At 48.4% G+C, this 25,217-nt stretch overlaps 2 protein-coding genes and 1 long non-coding RNA gene across 4 annotated transcripts; all 3 read right to left on the bottom strand.

Annotated features, from left to right (window-relative positions):
* Positions 1-4,770: 4,770 nt before the first annotated feature.
* On the bottom strand, positions 4,771-5,303 carry LOC120681071 (translation initiation factor IF-2-like). The gene is made up of 2 exons (XM_039962615.1): positions 5,021-5,303; positions 4,771-4,871 (listed from the first exon to the last, which is right to left on the bottom strand). The coding sequence occupies exons 1-2, from the start codon at positions 5,301-5,303 to the stop codon at positions 4,771-4,773; spliced, it is 384 nt and encodes a 127-aa protein (XP_039818549.1).
* Positions 5,304-7,732: 2,429 nt separating this feature from the next.
* Positions 7,733-13,012, bottom strand: LOC120682490. Of its 2 annotated transcripts, XR_005678475.1 has the most exons (4): positions 12,826-13,012; positions 11,383-12,748; positions 8,186-8,352; positions 7,733-8,075 (listed from the first exon to the last, which is right to left on the bottom strand). It is a non-coding gene; the product is annotated as an uncharacterized LOC120682490 (long non-coding RNA). The 2 variants fall into 2 exon arrangements; XR_005678474.1 differs by having other exon boundaries at positions 11,383-13,009.
* A 2,881-nt stretch (positions 13,013-15,893) lies between these two features.
* On the bottom strand, positions 15,894-22,467 carry LOC120683574 (2-oxoglutarate dehydrogenase, mitochondrial-like). Its single transcript, XM_039965663.1, has 9 exons — positions 22,313-22,467; positions 20,268-21,953; positions 19,699-19,925; positions 19,242-19,574; positions 18,008-18,254; positions 17,203-17,331; positions 16,896-17,111; positions 16,667-16,790; positions 15,894-16,429 (listed from the first exon to the last, which is right to left on the bottom strand). Exons 2-9 carry the CDS (start codon positions 21,822-21,824, stop codon positions 16,191-16,193), a joined length of 3,072 nt encoding a protein of 1,023 aa, XP_039821597.1. The 5' UTR covers positions 21,825-21,953; positions 22,313-22,467; the 3' UTR covers positions 15,894-16,190.
* Between the last annotated feature and the right edge of the window lie 2,750 nt (positions 22,468-25,217).

The following is a 25,217-nucleotide window of genomic DNA, read 5'->3' as shown; positions in this document are numbered from 1 at the left end:
TGGATCAGGAGCTGACAGATCGTGCGCTCTCTCTATTGTTCAAAGGTAACGGATCTGGGCCATTGGGCGAGCGGCCCAGTAATATTTGTTTGAGTAAAGCCCACGTATCACTTTCAACCACAGCTCAGTTGGCTATTCAGTACTCCTGCAAAGACAGTGTAGGTATAGCCAGGGTTTTTTTTTCCCGAATGGTTAATCCAAACCGCCGGCCACCGGTTCCGGTTTACCGGACCGGTTGGACCGGAAACCGGTTGAATTCAAATCCAAATTCAAATAAATTCAAAAGCTCACGTGCAACCGGTTCCGACCGGTTTACCGACCGGTTTACCGGCCGGTTTTACCGGTTTACCGGTCGGTTTGACCGGTTTGAATTCAAATCCAAATTCAAAAGCTCCTGTGCAACCGGTTTACCGGCCGGTTGGACCGGTTTACCGGCCGGTTTGACTGGTGGGCCTTAATGGGCCAGCCCATTTTTTTCTTTTTCTTTTTTGATTTAACTTTAAATCCCCGCAAACTATACTAAATGAACGAATTTTTGAGAAAATTTGATACCATTAGATTCATCGCAACTTGAAGTATTTTTAGGAATGTTTTGGGAATTTTTCATTTTTTGAATTTAAAATTAAATTTTGAATTTTGGCCGGTTGGGTACCGGCCGAAACTGGAACCGGTCCGGACTGTAACCGGTCAAACCGGACCGGTTCCCACCGATTTGGTGAACCCTGGGTATAACTGCCCTAGTCATGACAGATTGCGGCAAGTAATTTTTTGAGAAAAAAAAAGCAGCCACTTTGACTGTGTTTGGTTAGTTCGCGAATTTTTTTTAAGAAAATACTATGAATGAAGTCTATTTTCAAAACTTTTTCACAGATAGATGAAATTTTGTGCTCGCTGGATTTAATGAGTCTAATTAATCATCCCGTACCGACCAATATCGTATACCGTCTAAACCCGATCGAATATCGTTTACAGGAAAAAACAGATTTATGAAAAAAAAATCCGGTAAAAACAGAAACGAAATTTAAAAAAGGAAACGAAATCAGGGGCACCATTCTCTTGACCAAATTTTCAGTAACCGCTATTACAGATACTCACGTTTTTAAATACGGGAATTTTCCGTTTTTTCTTCACAAATAAGAAATAACGCGCGCCACTGATTAACTTGCGCCCAGCATATAATATTTTAAGCATATCAGCAGCCGAGCCTTCTTTATACAACCTGTGTGCCTCGAAGCTACCTCGCATGCCGATGCGGGACTAAACTTAAAGAGCAGGTGCGCTGCAGCATGCATGGCAGGGGCGGGCGCCAGAAGCAGAGGCGGCCTTTGGCTGGCCCACTAGCGAATTTATGGCCCATGTCAAAGTATTACAAGCTGCTGCTGCATGCCTGCATGTCGTTGGGTACAGCGAATGTTTTTTTATTCTTTCTTTTATTTATATCGAAAATATTTCTTGAGTGCATGTATTTTCATTGTTCTTTGAAAATAAAGTATTAATCAAATAATTTGTAAAAGTGAATATACGCATATACATATGTTAAATCATTCAATGTTATTTAATTTATTTGTGGTTTTCCCTACCTTTCTATATACTATTTGCCTATATGCTATTCGTCCCTGTAACTGTTATGTTGTGTTGAATGTATGAATCGGTTACGTGTGTTGGTGTTGAGTCGACTGTTTGAAGGGGTTATATGATTCGATTCCCGCTTTTGAGTACCGTTATCGATATACTTCCGATCGAATTGTACTGTTTTCGATATCCCGCATGACCGATTTCGGTTTTCCGACCAAGCCTTTCCGTTCCAATTTCGTTTCCGAATGTAAATATGAAAACAAAAATAGTTAGAATATTTTTCTAATCGATCCTGGCCGTTTTCATCCCTACAGTACTGCTATAATAACCCTATTTGTGGAGGTGTTTTGTAATTAAATTTTATTTAATATCTCTAATTAGTGGTCAAAGTTGCAAAAAAAAAAATCGCCCTTAAGCAAGTTTATTTGGAACAGCAGCGATGAGTGAAAGCCTCTCAAACTAGTCAAATGCTAAAGGGTCCCATGCCAAGGACACTAACAAGAGCCAATCGTACAGCACCAACCAAATGCAGCTTAGCTCAGTACGGCGAAAGAGAAATCAAAAGCGCTGCTTTTTTTTATAAACCGGGTTTATATTCATAAATATTTTTTTGGTGGTTACATCCAAATTCTTACAAAGACACCCTCGAAAGAAAATAAAGTTACAACCTAGTCCTTGTAAGTTCCTCCCGGTTCTCCTCGCCGCCGGCGATCGAAGCATATCGCTTGAAACCTACCTCCTCCCTAACGAAGAAGCAAAGAGTTTTGATACCGTCTTGAGTAGCAGATCGAGACCAACCTACTTTGAACCCGCTGAACGACCCGGCTGAAGAAAAAGATGACACAAGGCCATCGCCTCGCCGGACTGTGAGGAATCTGACGCCGCATGAAACGCCATACACCCCAACACACCGGACGACGAATCACCCCGGAGGGTAGCAGAACCACCAAAAAAAGGTGGGAAACAGAACCCAACCCGGCATCTCGACGAGTTGGTAGACAAACCTAGTGCCTCCGTCGCTAGCCGAGGCAGTGAATCCGCCAGGGATAATGAAGAGGCTCGATCTGGGTCCATCCTCTTCACGTCGATGACGTCGCCCGCTGGAACCGCTGCACAAGTTGACAAACCTCCGATCTGCAGCATTATTGAAGCCACCGGAGCTGCTACGGAAGGAGATTAACCTCCATGAATCGCCGCCGAAGAACACGCCGTTGGTGATGCCAACACAGACGTCAGCATCACCATCGACGCAGACATCGACGCCATCACGGAGGAACAAAAGAACCGGTGCGCGTCTCACCGCCGCCACCGGGAAGACCTAACCTCCTAATAAGCTAAACTATATAGAAGAGAACATAGATCCGCCGCCGATTCGTCCCAGTCTTCCCTCCTCGGACGCCGCCAAGAGCGTCAGAGGCGAGGAATGGTCGAATCGGCGGAGGAGATGAGAAATCGCCTTGTCTCGCCGCTGGAAGCTGTAGGAAGAGGAAAGAAGACTCGCGACTTGCCTGCGCTGCTGGGTGTTGACTGCCATCATCATCATGGCCCAGGAGGGCTCATTCGGAGGCCCAGCAGTAGGAGCGCCTGGTTGAGCCCGTGGATTCTCTTGCAGCTGTGCAGGTGCCTTCTCTCATGCCATTTAAAATCATGCATCACGCCTCTGATTAAAAGCATGAATTTTCAACCGCAAGTAAATATTTATGTACTTGTAATAACAAGATCTACCATTTTGGATGTTCAAAAAAAAATCTACCAGTTTAGTATTAAGAAATACTCTCTCCTTCCTCAAATGTATGACATCTTTTTATACAGATTATGAATGTAGAGAAAACACGCATGTATCCTTTATTAGTTTAATTGTTCAATTAATCAATTACTTAATTTCCAGTGTCCGCACCAAAGCAAAGAGATTAGCATACCCTTTTTACTCCCTCGGCCCACCGCAATTAAATTTTTTTACAAAACTAGCACCAAAATCAAGAAAACTAGCATGCGTTTTTTATAAAAAAAAAAACTCTAGGATACCTTATATTTGAGTACAAATTTTAAATCTTTCAATTCCTTACATTTCAGAACAGATACACATATCAAAACAGTGCGGTGCAATACGTCCACAACTAATTATTTCCCTTCCCTTCACCAAATGGCTGTTGCACAGGTATAGGTGGGCATTCGGGTCCGAATATTTCGGGTCGGGTTTTTCAGATTTTTGAAATTTTGGGTTTTCAGATGTTATACTCGAAATTTGCCCGAAAAAATGAAAATCTGACATTTCGGGTATCCGAAAATTTGGGTTCAGGTTCGGGCAACCCCGAACTACACGAAGCTGCAGCGCTGCAGCTTGAGCAGTGGCGGCGGCTCGGCCAGCCCGCGGTGGCAGCTCGACCAGCCCGCGGTGGCAGCTCGACCAGCGACGTCGAGACCGGCGGGGGCGTCGGCGGCGCGGCGGCGCCGACTGCACCACCGGCGAGGGCAGAGGCGGGGCTGGGGGCGTCGGGCCGTCGGGGGACAAGGAGGCGAGGCACCGCGGAGAGCTAGAGACTGGCAGGGGCGGGGCGGGGGTGTCAGGCCGTTGTGTGGCAAGGAGGCGCCATTGAGACCAGCGGGGGCGGGGACGTCGGGTCGGCGGGCGGCAGTGGCGACTGCACCGGCGGCTGGCGGGGGAGGCGGTGGGGCGAGGGCGTCGAGTCGTTGAGGGGCGAGGACCGAGGATGGCATTGGGCAGCGCACGGGGTGGGCGCAACGGCGGCATGGGGAGCTGGGGGCATGAGAGCTGGCCAGGGTTAGAGTTAGGAAGGGGTTTGATGGGCTGGGCTGGAAATATGAGTGGGCTAGGATGAATGATATTTTTGGGTTGGCCTGTTGTTCGAGTATTTTGGTAGTTCGGGTACCGTGGCCTAATACCCGAATTACCCGTAATAATTTCGAATATCGTGGGATGGAACCTGAATTAGGATTTGGGTTTTTTGGGCTCAAGTTTTTCGGTTTCAAATTTTTGGGTTTCAGGCTCGGGTTTTTTGGATACAGGTTTCGGGTATTCTGCCCACACATATGCATAGGTATGACTCAGACCCACACATATGCATAGGTATGACTCAGACCTGCTCTCTCTACGGTACTTGTGGTATCAAAATAAAAAAGGTCTCCAATTCTGGGGCTACACCAAGAATCTACGGGGGGTTTCTTTCATCAGAATCAGAACGGGTAGTTGATGGGGTCACGCTGCAGCACCTTCTGCACCAGCTCCGTCTGCGGCCCCGTTTGGGAGGGCTCCTTGCGTGGCTCCTCGAGCGGCTCTAGGCGAAGCCCTCCCAAACGGTGATTCCAAAACGGCTTCGACGTTGGAGCTCCCTAAAATCCCGCTGACTGGAGCGGTTTGGGCGAGCCGAAGCCACAAAAACGTGGCTCCGCGCAGCTCCGGGAGCTCCGCGAGACCACCTGCCACCTTTGCCCCCCGCCTGCGCGCTGCGTCTCCTCACGGAGGCCGGGCTGCAGCGGACCACGCCGGAGGCGGCGGCGGCGGAGACCATGGCCCCGAGGCGCGGCGGGGCGGGAGGCCGGCGGCAGGGGGAGCCTGTGCCCCTGGCGCAGCCGGGAGATCGAGCAGGAGCTTGGCGGCGGGAGACCGGGCGGAGCGGGGCAGGCCGGTGGTGGGAGACTGGGCGAGGCAGGGCGGGAGGCCGGCGGCGGGCCACAGGAGACCGGTTGGTGCTGGCTGCTGCGGGCATCGGGGGAGTCCAGCGCCGTTGACGATGGCCGAACTAGCGACTGGAGGACGCGAAAGGGCTGGAGGCGGCGTGACTCGTGAGGAAGGAGAGATGATGATGGGGGAGGCGGCCGAATGGATAAGAGAATGGGAGGAAAAAAAGGAAAGGAGAAAAAAAGAAAAGAAAGAAAAGGAAAAAAATATAGAGAAGGGTAATTTAGACATTTTACAACATCAATCCAACAGGTGAAGTTGTTTTGCCAAACGTTTCGCAAACAGGCCCTGCTCCTGCACGTGCATCGAGTAGAAGCCCGTCGCAGTGGCCGCCGACGGGGCCCTGCCGACGGGCCCCTGCCCACGTATGTATGTGCTCGATGCGACCTCGGTCCAGCGCCTTCATCGCCGTTAGCAGGCGGGGGTTGATGTAGCTCTATGCGTTGGCAGTTAAAATTGGCAAATATCAAGGCTGACCGGTCAAACCGATCTAGGTATGTTTAGTTCAAGTCAAGCAAGATCTGTAATTTTTTATAACTCGATTTGGAAGGTGTACGTTCTTCCCGGCCGATAAATATAAAGGTCCACAATCGAACCATTCAATCTACTTTTTAATCAAACTCTATCTTTTTCAATCTCTAGCTATTCTTTTTGTGTCTCTACGGCGTCTGAGGGCATTCTAGATGGCATGCCGACTCCAGAACAACCCTAGGTCTTCAAGCTCGGACGGGGTCTCTTCCAAGCTTGAAGTTCTATATCTTCGCGGGTTCTCAGTGTCCAACCGGTCTGATCGGTTGGCGTGACCGGTCTGACCGGTTGGCGTGACCGGTCTGACCGGTCATCGTGGGATTTTGCTGGTGACTGATTGTTGCGATCCGCGTGTTCTAGCACTTGTGTGTTGATCAGAACTGCGTCAACACCATGTTCATCAGCTTTTTCTGGCACCATACTATCTCAGCGTCTGTACAAAATAAAAACAGGCAAAATAAAAACACCTCCTCGATGGATTCTACATTAGCAAAAGAATCTGCATCAAACACTACCGAGGATGCCGCAAACAACCAAGTTGCGGGTTGCATGGCCGCCCTGTACAAAATAAAAACAGGCAAAATAAAAACACCTCCTCAGCCGTTGCTGCAGCAGCCTGTTGCTCAGGTGGCACCAGCACCATGAAGAGATCCAGCACCAACTCCAACTTCTGGCGACGGACTTTCGACATGTCATCGGTATGATGCAGCGCACGCCGCTCCACCGCACGCCCGATGACTCAAATGCAGTGAGCACAGCGAAACCTTTGTCGTAAGTTTGGTATTTTAAATAATGAGGCTGCCCCAACTGAGGTTGCACTGTAAGAGTTTGTTGACATGTTCAATGGGTCCCTACATGTGGATGCTGCTCTAAATGAGATTTCAACCTTAATGATAACAAGGTTGAGGCGATGGACAATGCCCCAATCGGTATTGGTTGGGGAAGATGTTGATGATCTACAAGATGCGATAGTACATGAACCTAGTTGAGGTGAGTCTCCATATAGTGAATAATGTAACAGCCTAGTGGCGGCTAATGATGATGTTTGAGTTGTGGAGTTCGCAAGGACTAAGTGGTGCGTATTGTCTGGATTTTTAGCTTCAAGTGGAGATGCACGTATCATAGACACGTGTTTAAAAATGATTGGATTGCATCAATACTACTAACATTTACTTTATTTATTTGTACATATAGCAATGCAATATAAATAAAATCTAATTGAGCAACTTGTAAGAATCTACAGACTGCATTTCGTAATGACTCGAGCCGCCCATCGTAGTCATACAAGTACTTCACTGTAGATTTGGCTCCTTTAGAATCCAAACATGCTACATCACTGAACTCCACTAAGAAAAACATTATAAAATGCAAGTAAATAATAAGAAAAAAATTGGGTTGTTCATTCACCGGCCCATGAATGCAACAGCACTCCAGCGAATATGGCCCATATATACATCTGGCTCCCACCATGCACTGCATGTGTTCATGTCCATCGCACCAATGGGATCCTTGTACATGTTTGGAGCCAATATCTGGATCTCCAGCATATTCATACTGAACATAATTAATTATTTATGAAGCAAAAGTTATTACTGTTAGTCAGTTCAAACAGATTAGCAGCCAACTCAGTGATGAAATACACGTGCTTCATCGTCTTATGTACCATCCGGTCCATAGTCCTCTAGGTTCATTTGATCTATATTATTTTCTGTTAATAAATAGAATGGTGATTCACGTGCCACAGACGTGTTTAAAGAAAAGGTATTTAAAATTTTCACGGGTGTCAAGCCGAACTTCAGGACTCTTCTAGTCCCAGAGAGGCTCTTCTCCCTCTGATCTAGTTTTTCTTAAAGACTTATATAGCATTTATTATCTTTATCATAATTTGTTAAATCATTAATATTACAAGCAGAAGAAAAAATCCAGATATATTATCAATGTTGTGGTTTGAGCACTAAAAACATGGGTCATAAGCAAGTTTACAATAAATGTACAGTGATTCAGGAGAGCAGTCACACAAGACATTAGTCATCAATCAGATATAAAAAGACAGATTTTGAGCAATAAAATTAGTATTTTTTATTTTACAAGACTGTTCGGTTTATTCCACTACCCAAGTATACCCCATTAATGACTGATGAAGTAGTAACCGAATGTGACTGACAAAATTGGTCCAGTCTTCATGAACACTTCATGAGAGCCTAGATGCTAAAATGTGAGCGATACTCTGAAAAAGCCATGCCACCATTCCCTACCTCCAGCATATCAGGGTCTGAGAAAAATAGAGATACAAGAACAATATCAGGGAAATTGTGTGCAGGTTGCAGACAAGCTGGAAATGCCATGAATTAAACTCATTATTCATGAAAGATGGAAACATACATGGACCATTTTGACTTCTTGTATAGCCTCTCTTACTGATCTTGCAGGAGCCAAATCCGGAACCAACATTGCTGGTGCAATATTGATTTCCTGAAAATGTAGGCGATGTGTGTTGCGCAACAACCATGATAGTGGGATTTGTTGCTTCAAACAGAACATGTCCATCACTTTAAAAAAAGGAATATTAAGACCTGGTGATCACTTAAAAAAATAATATAGGGAAGAATGGTAAAACAAATTCATCGATGTACTATTATAGCCATAGTCTAATTAAACAATTGCATTGTCACCTCTGAAACAAAAACTGGAGGTTAGACAAGAGGATAACCAGCAGATGCCTTCAAAGTATTAGAGTAGATTTGATAGTTATAGATATACGTATCGTAGACTGCCATATGTATCCCGGGGAGCCTTGCCCCCCAAGTCTTGTACTCTTATATATACCGGACGAGGCCTCAATGCAATATAATCCATTATACACCAATCTTATTATTCTACATGGTATCACGATCACGAGATTAGGGTTTGAGATCCTAGGCTAAACCTTCCGCTGCCGCCACCCACGCCCCTGCCTTCCTCGCGTCGCCGGTCGTCCCCCACGGCGCGCCTTCTGCGCGCCCCCTCGACGGCCTCCTAGCGCGCCCCCGGGGAGGTCGCCCATGACCTCCGTCGGGGCAGCGCCCTCCCCGTCTGTGCGGTCAATCGAATCGATCCGCCGTCGTCATAGAAGGTCGTCCAGCAGCAACAGATCGTGATGAACTCACCCGGTGTCGTCGTACGCTGGCCTCCCTCCTCCCCTGGCGGGAACCACCGCTGGCGGTCCGGCTCCGCCACCCCTGCTTCCTCCGGCGAATCCGCGCCAGCCTCTTCTGGTCGCGGGCGGACCGTTGCGCCAGACTCCATCGCGCTGACCTCCGCCCTCGACCGCCTTCACTGCCGGCAGGATCCGCCGTCCACCCCCGTCCGTCCCCACGACCGGAGGGATCTGGCGGATCTGGATCCGCCTCGTCCCCTGGCGGATCTGGATCCGCCTCGTCCCCTGGCGGATCTGGATCCGCGCCGGTTTCCTCCACTATCAGTGGATCCGCTCCGCCACGACCATCTACCCCGCTGCCTCAACCTGCCTCCGATCCGCCAGGCCTTGGCCCGTCAGCGGCCGCGGCCGGCCATGCGCCTCCACCTCGGCCCCGCCGTCGCCTCATGGCGAGCGGCTCTGCACTCCCTTCGCGTGGCTCCTCCCTGGCGGGGATCCGCCGGCGGCGGGACTCCTCCCTGTCGGGCCCCTCTGTCGTCTCGGCCGCCGGTTCCGCCCCTCTGTTCTCTCCCTCGCCCCTCTGGCTCTTTTCTCTCGTGCACTATGGTGCCGTGGTGAGGAAAGAGATAAGAGGGTAAGGGGAGTCCGGTGCTGCGAACACCCGGAGGTTCTACACGAGTAATTGCTGCTAGTTTGTTTTGGTTAATTTCTCTGCTCTTTTACTCAATCACTGATCGAGATTGAGTCGCCCACCGCCTGTCGACCTCGCGCCTCTACTTCAACATCGGCTTCGACTTCACCGGCTTCTTCCTCGACTACGACTATGTGGCATGGCAAGATGGACGGCGCCCTAGGGGACGCCCGTCTGCACCGCCCACCTCGCCGCTTCGTCCGTGTGTCGTCCTCCGCCGGCTCGTCGTCGCCTCCACCGATCGGGACGCCTTCGCCGACTTCGCCCACCGTCGTCTCGCCTCACGCTACTCGGTCTGATCAGCCGACGTGCGTGATCCACCTGGCTCCCGTGACGTCCGTCCTCATCGAGCGCGCTCCTTCACCGAGCACGGAGGGGGAGGGCTGCCGCTGCATCGCCTCTTTGGGCAGCAGTGGTGTCACCCCATGGTCTTCTCCGCCGTTCCTTCCTCACTGCCGCCGACCACGTCGACGACCTCATTGTTGACTCGTCGTTGCGCACTTCGCGCATGGTCTTTCGTAAAGCTGTACGAGTTTTTCGCCATCTCCTTCGAGCACCGCCGCCGCGCCATCCGGATCATTCGGCCTTGTGCTGGACAGTTCGGATTCCCCTCCTCGCTTCGTCTAGCACAACCACGTCGCCAGCGTCGCCATCTCGTCCCCGACTACTTCGTCTACTCCAGCAACAGCAGGCGTTGGCATCTTCTACCTCGCCTTCTTCTGCGCCTGCGACCGCCATGGAGGCCTTCTCTACTGGTCCCCCCGACAACGGCGTCTGGTTGTGCATCCTCCCTTGCACGTACGGTATTGGCAACACCGGTGCGTGCCCATCGTCCCCGGCGCATTCCCGAGCCTGGCAAACCCGGGCATGTGTCGCCCGATGGCCTAACTACATCGACTTCGGCATCGCTCCCTCTACGACTGCCTCGACGTGTCGCCATCTTCGTCTTCGGCGTCTTCTCCATTACACCGCCACCATGGCGCCTCCTCGTGCGCCCGCGGCTTCCTATGCGGCTACCTCGTCTTCGGCAACCTCGACAGCTCTACTTCGACCACGTCTATCCTATGCACGGCATCTTCGACCATGGCTCCTCACCCTCCAGCTTGGCTACCTCGACATCGGCACAAAGGGCTACCATCCGCATGAGTTACTCGCCGGTTTTCTCTCCAATCGCAGCATCCGCACCACACCGACGTTATGACTGCGGGGGGATGTTAATCCGTTGGCCCCTGCTTTCGGCTTCTTCTTCAGTCTCACCGTCTGCGGTGCTCCCGCTGTGACTGCGGGGGGTATTAGAGTATATTTGGTAGTTATAGATATACGTATCGTAGACTACCATATGTATCCCGGGGAGCTTTGCCCCCCAAGTCTTGTACTCTTATATATACCGGCCAAGGCCTCAATGCAATACAATCCATTATACACCAATCCTATTATTTTACACAAAGTGCAAGCCATTATAGATACAAAGTCCTTGTCGTCCATGCAGCTATTGGATTTTTTAATTTTACCTATCAGGCTACCACCTCTATGTTCCACCAATATTAAGGCGTATGCAGTAATTGCTCAGGCACACCAACTTTCTCTTTTAGTTTCTTGAAACAAGCTTACTACATGGGTGTGACAACCACACAGACACTTCCCTCTCATGCCCAATTGCCGAAACTCCTAGTGCTTTTCTAGGACACACTCGCATAAATGGTACTGAGAAGTCTAAGCGGCAACTCAAATTCTTAACAGAAACCATCATACCTGTAACCAGCTTCTGGATTAGGACAACCCACCAACCACCTCCACTCCAACTTTTATAGTATGGAAAATTAGCAAAGACAATTATGTGCCCAAATGAAGTACCTGGATGAAGCTAGGCAAAATGGATGAGGAGGGGGGCATCGCTGTTGGTTGTAACAGAACCAACAATTGACCAGCTTAGACCATAGATGTTCCGGTACTCAAATATGCAGGGTGGCAATAAAATGGTGACTCAACACACATGGAAACATTGTCAGTAGTAGTGCATGTATTAGAAATTTGAACAAGCAAGCACCTCGATCTGTTGTGAGCCTGAACATAAGCACATTCTAATAAAATTTAGACTACTAATGTGAGCAAAGGTGGAATTACTTGGAATGATAAATCAGTAGCTTTATAGGTCTACTGATAAAAACAAATGCAAAGCTAATCAGATACTCAAACTTTTTTCCAAGAACCACACATCCTACATAGTGCTGCCACCTATTTTTCTAGAATAAACCAATTGCTACCAGAAACTTTGAAAGTACACTAAAAAAACCAAGTACCAAGTTTCGTTACTGAAAATTATCGTTATGCAAAGATGAGAAAGAACTATTAAGTATGCCTGAAAAGGAACGACTTTCCTCCAAGCCTTGATTTGCTAGAGGACTTGCATCACCTATTTTATGGAAGCAACAATTAAAAGCTTGAAAGTGCTAATCTATTGAAAATCGAAATGGAGTAAGCTTACCAGATGTAAACCCACGATCTTACGCAGCAAGAAGATGCTCTAAAAAGTGTTGGAGCTAACAACTTAACCAACCAGGAAATTTACCATGTACTGTCTTTATGAACTGTCCGTTTGTGGAGTCAATGACAAGAGCACAAAGCGTAAAAGTGAAGAGGCATGGCTAAAAAGTAAGAAAAACCACCCAGCAAGGCTGCAACAGAGTACTGACCATGGCAATTTGCTTAATCACAAAGCGTTTCGTAACACCAAAGAAGCACCTTGGGTTGCCTAATCTTGATGATGTTAAGACAGGAGTGAAGGCTCATCACACAAGCTCTAGGTTTAGGGAGATTATTTCACAATTCTAGGGGGTACAAAATAAGAGCTTTTATTGCATCTTTAGGTGCTTCTGGGTCTCTGAGATAACTGAACCAATATTCCAGATGGGTCATGGGTGCCAGTATTTCTGAGGACAATAACCTATATATTCACTCAAGCTAGGTAAAATGACATTCTCCTAGTGTTTTGATATTTCAATAGACCAATCAATATACCCAAACAAATTTGATTATATCACCTCTCATGGACTGAGTTTGTACTCAAGGAGCCATTTGGCAGCGACTGCCAGGGCGAAGGAGAGGCGACCCCGCTTGGCTGACAAATTGAATCCGGCACGACTCACCAAATGGCAAGAGGAAGAAGCATCAGCGAGGAAAGCAAAGCAGACTCACCAAAGGGAACAGGCGACGGGTGAGCAGGGACCGGGCGAAGTTGAGGTGCGGTGGAGGGTGAGGTCGCCGGAGGGGAAGGAGTCGTCCTGCCCTGGTCAGCCGAGCAGAGACAGCGGCGCCGCCGCCAGTCCAGTGAGTGGTCCTGCCCCAGTCAGCCGAGCGGCGGCGGCTGCGGCGGCGATGCGCCGTCAAGCACGCGATCCGGTGAGGGCGCAGTCGCGACGGGGGGAGGGGGGGGGGCGGGGGGGGGGGGGCGGCGTGCGCCTGCGGGGGAGGTGTGGCGGCGATGTTGGCGGGCGGAGCCAGCACGGCGAGGTCCCTTCCCTCCACGCACCACGGCGGCGTCGGAGGCAGGTGCCACGTCGGGGGGGCGGGGGGGGGGGGGGGGCGTGGTGCGGCGGGGGAGGCGCGACGGGCGGGAAGGCGGCGCAGCGACACCCGTCGTACTGTGAATTCATTCTTTAAAGTATATATATTCCATCATCGATATTTTCAAATCTACATTCAATTTCTTCGCAGTCGTTCATACTTCTCTATACCTCTACGCTATCACAACTATCTCATATTTTATTCAATAATACAACTACAATCTTATTTTTTTCTCTTTTCTTTTTTCTCCCTTTTTCCTTCCCCCTCCTCTCCGGCCTCCCGCCTCCCGTTGTCTCTGCCCCTCCCCTTGCGCTCTCTCTCTCCGGCCTCCCGGTCCGGCGCAGCGATGCGGCGGACAGCGGCCAAAGGGCACGCGGAGCGGTGCGGCGGCCAGCGGCCAGAGAGCGGCGGAGCGGTGCGGCGGCCAGCGGCAGCGGTCGGGAGGGCGCGGAGGCTAGGGCGGTGTGGCCGGCTGGACCGGCGACGTGGCTTCACAAGCAGCACGCGCGCGTGGTGGGGGTGGGCGCGCACGCGGGGACGGCTTCACCGGCCCTCCTCCAGCGGCAACCATCCTCCCCGGCGGCGGCGGCAGGGGTGCGTGCGCGCGGGCGGCGCGCAGCGTCAGGAGGTGGGCGCGCGCTTTCGGGCGGCTGGCGGTGGGCGGACCTCCCCAGGCCGGCATGCGGGAGCAACGCCGGGAAGTGGAGCGAGCGGGTGAGCGCTCGGCGGGCTTCGGCGGGCGGGCCAGGCGGCGGTTGCGAGGTGGGGCCGGCCATGGCGAGCTCTCGGCCATGGCTAGCACTGGCGGCGGCACGGCTCGAATCAGCGAGCGGGCGGAGCATTGGCGCGGGTGGAGGCAAGTGGAGCAGAGGCGCGGGCCCCCACACCACGTCGGGCGGTAGCGGACTCACGCTATCTCGCTACATTTGGCGGAAGAGCTCCCCGTCCGGGATCGTAGCGGACCATTTGCAGGGCCGCGCTGCAGCAGTTTTTTCCTCTATCCAATCCTGCAGGAACGTTTACAGTAGCCCAGTGACGGCAGCCTTAGAGGGAGGAAGGAAGGAAACCGTAACTGACGCGGGTGAGAAAGGAATGCAATCCGTGGACGATGGAGTGAGGCGCGGAAGGTGAGCGTGGGTATACGCAGGTGGGTAGATGAGATTACGGTAACAAAAAAATTTATTTTGGACGGAAACATTTTCTTTGATGGTGTTTTTGTCTCTCACCTAATTTGGTCAAGCACTAAGTTCTTCCATGTTAGGCTAAAAGAAATATTTTGTGAGAGGGGTGGGTGGATTAGAGTGGGTGAGAATTATATTCAATTCTTTCATCCTTTATAGTATGAATGTTTGGGGTGTATTTGAGTGGCGTGATATATTTGTTGAGAGGCTTGGTGTTGTGTTATTGCATTATCCTTTTTGTTGTATTGCTTAATTTGAGCTTTTTATTTTTTTTAATATATATAATCGGCAGCTCTCCTGTCCAGTTTGTTTTTTTAAAAAAAAAGTTGCTCTTAGTCACAAGATTGCGGGTGTAATACGGGCAGCTCCAGTGTAATATTTTGATGTGTTTAGAGGAGAGAGAAGAAATAGAAGTATCTTGTTATCCCCACCGATTACGGGTTTCATGTTCTTTCTCTCTCTTACTTTCCCGTTGTCTCTTCCTCCTCCAATAATACATCCTAGTTCTATTTTTTTCAGCCCAAGCTTGTTCGGTCCTTTTATATATTATTCTCCACTTGAACAATAGTTCATTCTTCTCGAGCAGACCATGAACACGTCTTTCTTTTGTACCGCGAGTTATTATATTATTTTTGTACCAATTGTCCTTATTTTAATATGTTTTTTGGTTAAATCTGTAAATAATTTTCTTTTAAAACAATTTTCTCCTTTTGCAATGATAATTCTCTCCGAACCTAGAAATTGTTCCATGTTTAAAAAATCACGTTAATTAAAAAATGATCGGATATTCTCAAGTGTGGTTTTATTTCAAAGATTTTATTAAACACACTTAAGATTTTTTTGCGAGGTAAAAACACTTAAAGAGTTAGTTACATGTCTGGTTTGAAAGTTACCATCATCAATTTTGTTTCCATTGAATTCCTAGCCGAGTAACTGATGCATTAGGTCAGTCTCAATGCATAGTTTTATTGCACTATTATCCAGAGAACTTGGTAGCTGTACTGGCTTCTATCTCATGACACTCTTTCTCATCTCTTCTCATAATGACACTTTCAAATTAGTAAAATTATTGATGTGGCATGTTATTTAATACATATGAAACTTTTGATAACACTCCATTGCGATTGGTATTGTTCAATTATGCAACGTGGCCTGCCCACATGGATAGTCCCTTGTATCGTCTGGTTGCTGCCATAAATTAGCCTAATTTCTACTCAGGGCCTAAGATTCTTGTCTAACTTTGTCTAAGATTAGGTAGTCATTTTTCTTGCCATAAAATATGGCAAGACTAAAATTAATCTCCATAGTGAATAATTTGAATGCCAACCAATCGCGTCCTAGGGTCTTCAACTCTTCATAGATTCTTTTGCATACAGCTTCGCAGGTGCCTTCGCGCTGTACTGTTGGTATATCCTGCCATTAAACTAAAGTTATGCATCATGACTTAAAAAAATCATGCGCATTCACCCATAAGTAAATATTTTGATACTTGTAATAACAGGATCTACGCATCACCTCTGATAAAAAAAACATGAATTTTCAACCGCAAGTAATGTTTCCGGCACTTGTAATAACAACATTTACCAGCTTATAAAATTTACGCGATGCAGAACAAAACATGCGCTAAAACGGGAGTTTTTCGTTCATCCGGTACCCTACATCCGAAACGAATTATTTCCCTTACCTTCACCAAATGGCTGCTGCACAGGTATGACTCGGACCTGCTCTCTCTACGGTACTAGTGGTATCAAAATCAAAAAGGTCTCCAATTCCAGGGCTACTCCAAGAATCTACAGGGGATTTCTTTCATCAGAATCAGAACGAGTAGTTGATGGGGTCGCGCTGCAGCGCCTTCTGCACCAGCTCCGTCTGCTCCTGCACGTGCACCGAGTAGAAGCCCGTCGCGGTGGCCGCCGATGGGGCCCTGCCCACGTACTTGATGTCCTCGATGCTACCCCGGCCCAGCGCCTTCATCGCCGTCAGCAGGCGGGGGTTAATGTAGCTGTACGCACCCATGTTCATCGGCTCCTCCTGGCACCACACGATCTCGGCATCTGTACAACAGAAACACAGCAAGATGGCATGTGTCAGCTTCTTTCTTGTTCATTAGAATAAGATTCGGTGAATGAAATGTCAGTTTATCTTTCCAGCTTGCAATACTGGATACTAATGAAAATGGAGGAATGTCCAGTTGGGAAACATATCCTAGTAGTGCATACACTATTTCTTGACATGTTGAATATGAACCATGCAACAGAATAAAAACGAGCAACTTATTCTTATAAACATACTTGGATATCTCTTCAACTCCCGCTGGATGAGGTCGTATGGGAACGGGCAGAGCTGTTCAACTCTACATATGGCAACATCAGTGCGCTCCGTCTTCCTTCTTTCTTCATCAAGTTCATAATACACCTGAGAGCATAGCAAAAAAAAAAAGGGGTCAAAGACTCGCTTGCTGACTTGCCGGAGAGGAATGTTGCTTTCTCGAAAATGCAGCTGCCAAGGATGACAAGATACCTTTCCAGAGCAAAGAACTAGACGGTTGATTCCCTCCTCAAGGTCCTTGTGATTGTTCTGGTCCTTTATGAGCCGCTTGAAGCGTGTCCCTTGCTTGTCAAATCCAGGGTGGCCCGCAAGATCATCAAATTCAGATAGATTCGACTTGCAATCCTTGTGGCGAAGGAGGTTCTTTGGGGACATCACAATCAAAGGCTTCCGGAAGTCCCGGTGTATCTAGAAAACAGAGGGAAAATATTTCAGTTCACCGGCACCACAAAATGCTTCAAAGGAGGAAGGAGAAAAATTGCAAAAAAAAAAAAATCACCTGGCGACGGAGAACATGGAAGTAATTTGCAGGAGTCGTTACATTCACAACCTGCCAATTGCACTGCTGGATTTGCTTCCGCAGTGTTGGATCCATCTCGGGTATAACATAAGGGTTGTCATCACTCATCTGCAATAAAGTAGTTGATGTTTTATATAATAACCAAAAAGTATTAGCATCTACATGTGCAATCAAAATACTTAATCACATTTCTATTCCCTTCTTTTAGCACTTTGCAAGAGCAACAATTAAAATTTCAAAATATCCTCTTTGCTCCAGTATTTTCAAACATGTATCAGTGAACTAAACCAAAACATATTCCTCTGAAAGAAAATAGAACTGATAACTGCAAAATATCTAGAACTATAAATCCATCAATATAGAAATCGCAAATTGTTGTGTTGCCGTCCCTAGTTAAAACTCAACAGTAGAGGAAGTACAAGTTAATGTTGTCACCAGTGAGCTACCATGAATAATTTTGGTGCACTTCCATGACAGAGGTTTGCATTTAGGTATTTAACTGCTTAGTTATGAGCTCATGACAAATAAAAGAACATTCAAGCAGCAAAGACAAACATTTTTATGGTAAATGATAATGTTTGTCATGTGACATATGGAACAAAGTACTTTCAGAGGGAGAAAAAAACAGATTCCGATCACAGGAGAGAGAAAAAAAATTCCAATCACGGGAGCACTAATTTACAGTAAATGGCCTTGCAATTGTTCCTTTCAAGTGTATGGATGCTAATTCAAGCACAAGAGGTAGTTGTGACTGCATCCTGCAGTTGAACATGCAAAATAGTACCTGAAGAAAGCGCTCCAGTCTTGCACTAGAATGTTCAGGCCCCTGACCATCATATCCATGAGGAAGGCACACGACAAGGCCAGTCTGGCGGAGCCATTTTGACTCCCCACTACTCAGGAACTGATCAAATATAACTTGAGCTCCATTTGCAAAATCACCAAACTGAGCTTCCCATAGGACCAGTGAGTTTGGGTTCTCCATGGAGTAACCCAACTCAAAGCCCAGAACAGCAAATTCTGACAGGGAACTGTTGAAATAATTGCATGCTGGTCAGTTCAAAGAAAGCCAGATTGACTATTAAAAGGGAAATACATATATACACCAGCTCTCAACCTCAAGGTTTTCATTTCCTAAAGGACAGCACCAATACTTGTCTTCATCTAAAATTAAAGCTACTAATTTGGCCAGCTACGAGGGTGGAAAATTTTTTGTTCCGAAATTCTTATATTCTGAAAAAGATGACAAATGAGCATGTGGAAATCAACAATTTAATCAAACTAACACTGAATTTTCTATCACCCAGCCCTGTATTTGGGTAGTTTTAATCTTATTACTAGATCTCAGTACTCATTATGCTTATTTAATAATCTGTTCCTCATCAGCATCATGTCAGTGCCTACAATGCATGGAGATAAGGCACACTAGCAGTATCATTAGTTAGAAACTTAGAATAGCCCAGTCCTGTGTTTCTGGCTTTCTGCTGCACTTTACTTGTGATTCTCGATTCACCAGTACAAACCTATAGCACTATCTCAGATGTTCAAATTAAACTACTGATATATTGATAGACAAAACCCACCTACCCAGGCTCAACAGTAAGTAGGTAGTACAACTCTACGACTAACAGTACCAAAGGTAGAGCCTGACATCCGAGCCTTCACTATGTTTGATGCACCATTGTTTAGTTTTAAAGTATATATGATCAGATGTATTTCATTTCTAGAATTATTGACAGCAACAGAAAACATAGTACATCAAAGTCTCAAAGCCATATGTCAGCCGTCGAACAATGACCACCAATAATATTACAACATAATTTAACCTTACATTGTTTACATGTGAACATGCAATGCCTTGTTTTGAAAATTTTAATTTTACTCAATATGTGGAAAAAGAAATCCACTATGCAGCCAACACAATTAGCTGGGTCTGTGGGCATATCCGGTTATAATAAATAATATTCATGTTTCCTTTAGAATCTAACTGGAATAATTTGGTACATCTGAATTCATACCTGTTGCTCACAGTAAAAAGCTCTTCATCTTGGTTCATAACAAGATTGTCGAGCGGGCAGTACCGCTCTCCAGTTTCCTGGTCATGGATGACAGAATGACGGTGGCTGAATGTACCCCTCTCAACATCCTGACCACTTAACCTGACATGGTTCCCCTCAACTATAAGAGTAGCAAAAGCAAGTGCTTCACCCACTGCCCAATCAATGCCTTCTCCAGTCTCAATCATCTGACGCCGCTGATCAAAAATCTTCTTCACAGCCCTGTGAGGCTTGAAATTTTCTGGCAGAGTAGTCATGGCTTCTCCAACACGTTTTAGAATCTCCGGCTTGACACTGCAGGTTGCAATGAAATGTATTGCATGAAGGGTACTTAAAGTGATTTTTTCCAACACAAAGAATACTCAAAATCTGGAGAGAAACAGAAAACAAAGAACTCCGCAAGAGAGGAGCTATTTACCCAGTGTTTCTGATACGTGAAATCTGCTCTGGTGACTTGAACCCAGTCCAGTAAGCTGAAAGCCAGTCCCTCTTGTTGGGGACATAGTCTTTGCTGTTCTTGAATTCCTCATTCAGTATAGTGCTGACCTTCTTGTTTAACCTGTCAATATCTTCCTTCGAGATCTTCCCAGATTCTAACAGCTTATTTTGATAAATCTCAAGCGCACTTGGATGGTTCCGGATCACCTGGTACGGATAGAGAAAAACTTCTCAGATGTGAAGGGGCATAATTGACAGTGACAAGGGTAACACCAAAACCAAAACTAAACAAAATTTGATTATTCAGAATCACTATTAATTTTGAACTTTATATTAATTCTTCTTATTGTGATACCAAAAGATACAAACTAAAATACTCAGAACACAGTTCTTTTTCCTCCTTCAGCATATAACTAGATGGAGTACAAGAGATATCATTACTCAAATGGTACAGGAAGAATCAGGATTCAGTACAGCTAAATCTTTGAAGACATAGTATGCATAAATTTTTGCCAGATCTTAACAAGTGAAACGAAGAAGAACCTATACCTTGTACATTTTAGGTTGGGTGAAGGAGGGCTCGTCGATTTCATTATGGCCAAATCGCCGGTAGCATACAATGTCCACCACCACATCAGAGTGAAATGTTTGTCGCCATTCTGCAGCAAGCTCACAGACATGAACCACGGCCTCCAAATCATCACCGTTAACGTGGAAAATCGGAGCATCCAATGCTTTCGCTACATCAGTGCAATACTGTGAGGATCTCCCTGACTTTGGATCAGTAGTGAATGCAACCTGATTGTTGACCACAATATGTATTGTCCCACCAGTGGTGTAGTTCTCAAGGGCACTGAGATGCAGGGTCTCATACACAACTCCCTGCCCTGAGAAACTACCATCACCATGCAGCAATACCCCCAAATTTTTGGTCCTGTCACGATCATTAGAGTAGTACTGCTTCGCTCTTGTCTTCCCAGCAACAACAGGATCAACTGCTTCCAAATGACTCGGGTTTGCAACCAGTGACAGATGAATATGTTTCCCACCCCTGGTAGGCCTATCATACGAAGTTCCTAGATGGTACTTGACATCACCAGTCCCTGTATACAACCCTTCCCCTTCATTAACAGGCTTGGTACCACCGCTGAACTCACTGAAGATCTGTCGCAAGGGCTTCCGCACGACATTTCCCAAAACATTCAGCCTGCCTCTGTGTGGCATACCAATGACAATACTCTCTACACCAAGATCAGCTGCCCTGTCAAACATCTCCTTCATGCCAGGGATCAGAGTCTCTGCACCTTCAAGACCGAACCGCTTTGCGGTGGTCCACTTGGTCGCCAAGAAATTCTCAAACTGTGTGCTCCAGATAAGCCTATCGAGCATGACCTGGCGACGATCATAGGTGTACTCCCTTGGGTTAACAGTCTCGATCTTCTCCCTGAGCCAGTTACACTTTTCACGGTCAGCAATGTGCATGTATTCATACCCAATGGTGCCACAGTAGGCCTGCTCAAGCCGCTCCAACACGGAACGCAGCGTCTGCACAGGCCGGTTGTCGGACAGGAACCCCGCCATCCTCCACACTCCTAGGAAGAACTCACGGTCCAAATCCGCTTCAGAGAACCCATAGAACGCCGGGTCCAGCACGTCCGGGACCGGGCGCTCCTCCAGCCCCAGCGGGTCCAGCTTGGCCTTCAAGTGTCCGCTCACCTGGTACGCCCTGACGAGCAGCAGCAGCCTCATGCTCTCCTGGATGGTCTGCCCGGAGAGGCCTGGCGAGGTGGTGGCTGCCTGGCCGACGAAGTTGCGGAAGAAGTTGTCCCACGACTCGTCGACCGAGTTGGGGTCCGCCTCCCAGGCCCGCTGCAGCTCCTCCAGGTAGACGCTGCTGGTCCCGTCGAGGAAGCTGTCGGTGAGGCGCGAGAGCGGCACCGCGCGGGGCGCGGGCGCGGCGAACCTGCGCGGGCGCGTGGAGTGGAAGTAGCGCGCGGGCGCGGCGCCGGGGGCCGCGCCGCCCGCGAAGGGGCTCGACGCGGCGCGCGCGAGGTTCCGCCGAAGCGCCACCCGGGCCAGGCCGGACGCCGCCCGGAACAGCCCCATTCTCAGATCAAGCTTTGCGTGACCCACTCGGCCGCGGGATGACGCGTTCCTGGGTGTGGATTACCTTGTCCTTCCCGGAATCTAGGCTCCCATCAGCTGCCGCGCCCGCGATCGAAGGCACGCTCCCCCCCTGCGCACAGGCCACAGGAACAGCAGATTAATTAATTATTAGGTCTCGGTGAACAGCAGCACCGAAATTCTGGCGCAGGAGGACTTAATCCCGCACAGATTGCGGGTGCCGGCTGGGGTTCCTCAAATCTAACTGATCTCGAACGGCACCAGCCGTGCAGATCAACAATCACAGGGAAACAAACAGGCCGCTCACTCCCATCAGAGATCGGCCGCTCTACAGACCACCGTGACCACGCACCTCTCCTCACAACCCTAGGCCAAAGCAACGAGCAGCAGATTCCGCAGCGACTCGCCCGATCCGAGGGGACACGAGAGATCGCGCCGCGGAAAATCGCGAGCGGGGCGAGTAGGCTTACCCGTGGGCCGGGTCGGCTGAGGCGGGGGGTTGTCGGAGGCCGCGAAGGTGTCTCGCGCCGCGCCGCCGCGCTCCGGTGGTTCGGGAAGAGGGAAGGGATGGGGACGGGTTCGTTCGAGAGCCCGCGTCTCTTCCGCGAGGGCGGAGGCGGGGCCTTCTTCCCACCGGGTGGTGATGATGCTGCCGATGGATTGAATGGGATGGGGATGGGATGAGGAAAAATGAAGGGGGTCGGGGCCGTGGGGCCCGGACGCCAGGGTCACGGTTCCGAACGGGGCGGGCCCACCGGCTCCTTCTCGATGGGTGGAGCGACGAATCAACGAGTCGCGTCGCGTGCCAAGTGGTCTCGCGCACAGGGACAGGGGTGCGTTCCGCGAGCCCGACGCGCGCTTGGCTTCGCCTTGCGCGGGTCAGAAATGAGCAGCTGGCACGACGGGACGTTCACACCGACACGGCGCTACGAGTCTCCTGCGCCCGCGCAAGCATGTTTCAAATTCAAACAGCAAGACCGTAACCTGACCCCTTTCACGAGTACATTTCTCAACATGACGCAACCTTTTCTTCGTGTAGCATTTGGACAAGACTTTAGAAATAAACTTTGACCATCAATTCCACTTGAAATATTATCAAATATTAAAAATATTGGTATCATATTAAAGATATGTCAAATGTGAATATAATAGGTATAAGTTTAGACACTACTTGCCCATGTGTTATTCTACATCTTAGGTTTACTACACCAATTACTAAACAAAATCTTAGTAATAGCTATTACGCACAATTACTGACACTTTTTACTCATTGTGGTTCAGTAATCGCTGTGTTCGTTTGGCTTGTCAGCTAACCAGCCAGTAGTACTGTTCTCCCATACTAAATCAGCACCAGCCACCAGCTACCAGCCAGTCAACAGTACTGTTCTCTCATAACAAATCAGTACCAGCCATCAACCACAGCCAAGCGAACACAGCGATTAATATAGTAATTCGCTTTAGTAATTTTTTATCAATTGATCAGTAATTTGACCACTGGGTTGTAACATCCCAGTTTTCATCACGCTTAAGGGGGGAGTGTTGAAATTTATAATGCAAAATTCTAGAAGGTTCTATAAAAATAAGGATAAACAATGGCATAATTTTAGTCACCATGACAAGGTTCTAGAATGTTTCACAAGAATCATAAGAAGACAAGAAGCTTGGATATTTTCTTGTCATGGTAAAATTTAGAATTTTCTAGAATTAGATATTTGTAGGGAACTTAGATATTTGTATGGAGCTTTCTAGATTGTGACAAGTGTCACTCATCCAAGAGGGTATGGGTGCCTATATAAGGAGGGTGCCACCCCTTGCCATGCCATACTACTCCACTCCATCCCACACACATCCAAGGGCAGGGTAGAAGTGAGCATAGGTAGAGTGTGCTAGGTGTGTGTTCCTTTGTTCCTTCAATAAGGTAAGCGTCTTATAAGTGTTAGTCTTCCGGTTAAATTTAAGCACTTAGTGTATAAGTTGTGATCCATCGAAGGTTGGCTCTGCCACCCGGGATCACAAAAGGGTCTGGGCTTCATCGAAGGTTGGCTCTGCCAACCGGAAGCCAGCTTCATCTGTTGGTAGGCTCTGCCTCCCGGGAGCAAAAGGCGGCTCTGCCGTCAAAAGGACCCGGTACACTAAGTAACTAGAAGCTGACCGACTCTGAAATGAGTTGGTGTAGATCCTCAACTTAGTAGGGCCACCTCAATTTCCAACAATCACTAAAATAAAACTTATGTTGCAATTAAACTAGTAACGTAAAATAATACTAACGTTATATGAGGTGTTACATAACTACTAGGTAAACTATTTTATACTCTTGCCTTGCGTTAGTACATTCGTTCCCTCTAGTAACCAGCATACGCATGCTTGCACCCACGACAAAAATCATCTCGTCTCTTTCCATAAAAGCCTCTCAAGTCACCGTACCATGCCATAATTCCCAGACAATCATGACAGCGCCTAACTCCTTTGCCATAACTTCATCATTCCCTGAAAGGCATAGAGTACCCACACCATTGACCTTGAAAAGACCCGTCATGGCAGCACCCACCTCGCTAAAAAAATCGGGGTCGCCACGAACAGTGCCGGCCGAGATCTTTTTTCCGCCGAACCGCCTCACCCGCTCGCCCTCGCTCGCGCACGCGCGACACGCCGGCCCCACGACGGGACCGCGCACTACCGCCGGCACCATGCCGTGCCGCCCACCCCCACGTCCCCACCTCGCCCACGCCGCTGCAGCGCCCTCGCCGGCTTTGCCGCCTCGGCGCTCGCGCCTTCAGCACTGCCACTGTTCGCGTTGACGACGAGCTGCCACAGCCCACGCCGTCGCCGTCCTTGCGCAACACCGCTCCTGCTCTCCTCGCCTATAAAAGGAGCAAGGCCGTGACGAGCCCCGTCACCAGCCCAAGCGCACCGAGCCACTTCGCTCCGCTAGCTAAACCACTCTTCCCGAGCCCAGCTCACTCACGAGACGAAGCTCCAACAATTGATCCTCTTCCTCGAGCTGTTCCGCGCCAAGGTGAGATGGCAGGCAGCTCCCCTGACCATTAACTCCACTAATAAAGGCCCAAAACACCCCCAGGCCGTGAGCACTTAATCCAAATCATTCTACCAATCAATACTGTAAACTCAATATCTCCTTCATATCAACTCCTTTTCACGAAACTCTTTTTTCTAAACTCTCCCCAAATCATATTATCTATTCCTCCTATTTTCATCTACATTTGAGCTTATTTTATTGCTTGCTTGTGTTTGTTTGCCGGTTGTGCCGTTCTCGCCCGTAGATCACGGAGTGACCGAGGAGGAGCCTGCCAAGGAGCCAGAAGACCCGTACCACGAGCAGGAAGCCGCCGCCGACGACGCGTACGCAAGCGAAGG

The sequence above is a fragment of the Panicum virgatum genome, chromosome 7N (genome assembly GCF_016808335.1).
Source record: "Panicum virgatum strain AP13 chromosome 7N, P.virgatum_v5, whole genome shotgun sequence".
Taxonomy (NCBI): domain Eukaryota; kingdom Viridiplantae; phylum Streptophyta; class Magnoliopsida; order Poales; family Poaceae; genus Panicum; species Panicum virgatum.
The sequence above is the reverse complement of the archived record's forward strand: the minus strand, read 5'-3'. Positions and strand labels throughout refer to the sequence as shown.

Coding starts and splice junctions, on each gene's coding strand:
- LOC120683574 (XM_039965663.1), bottom strand. CDS start 21,824: ATGGGGCTGTTCCGGGCGGCGTCCGGCCTGGCCCGGGTGGCGCTTCGG. Junction 19,575..19,698: donor TCACGTATCAGAAACACTGG/GTAAATAGCTCC, acceptor TGCAACCTGCAG/TGTCAAGCCGGAGATTCTAA. Junction 17,332..18,007: donor GACTGGAGCGCTTTCTTCAG/GTACTATTTTGC, acceptor ACTTTATTGCAG/ATGAGTGATGACAACCCTTA.
- LOC120681071 (XM_039962615.1), bottom strand. CDS start 5,303: ATGCCCGCAGCAGCCAGCACCAACCGGTCTCCTGTGGCCCGCCGCCGG. Junction 4,872..5,020: donor CGCGCAGGCGGGGGGCAAAG/GTGGCAGGTGGT, acceptor GGCTTCGCCTAG/AGCCGCTCGAGGAGCCACGC.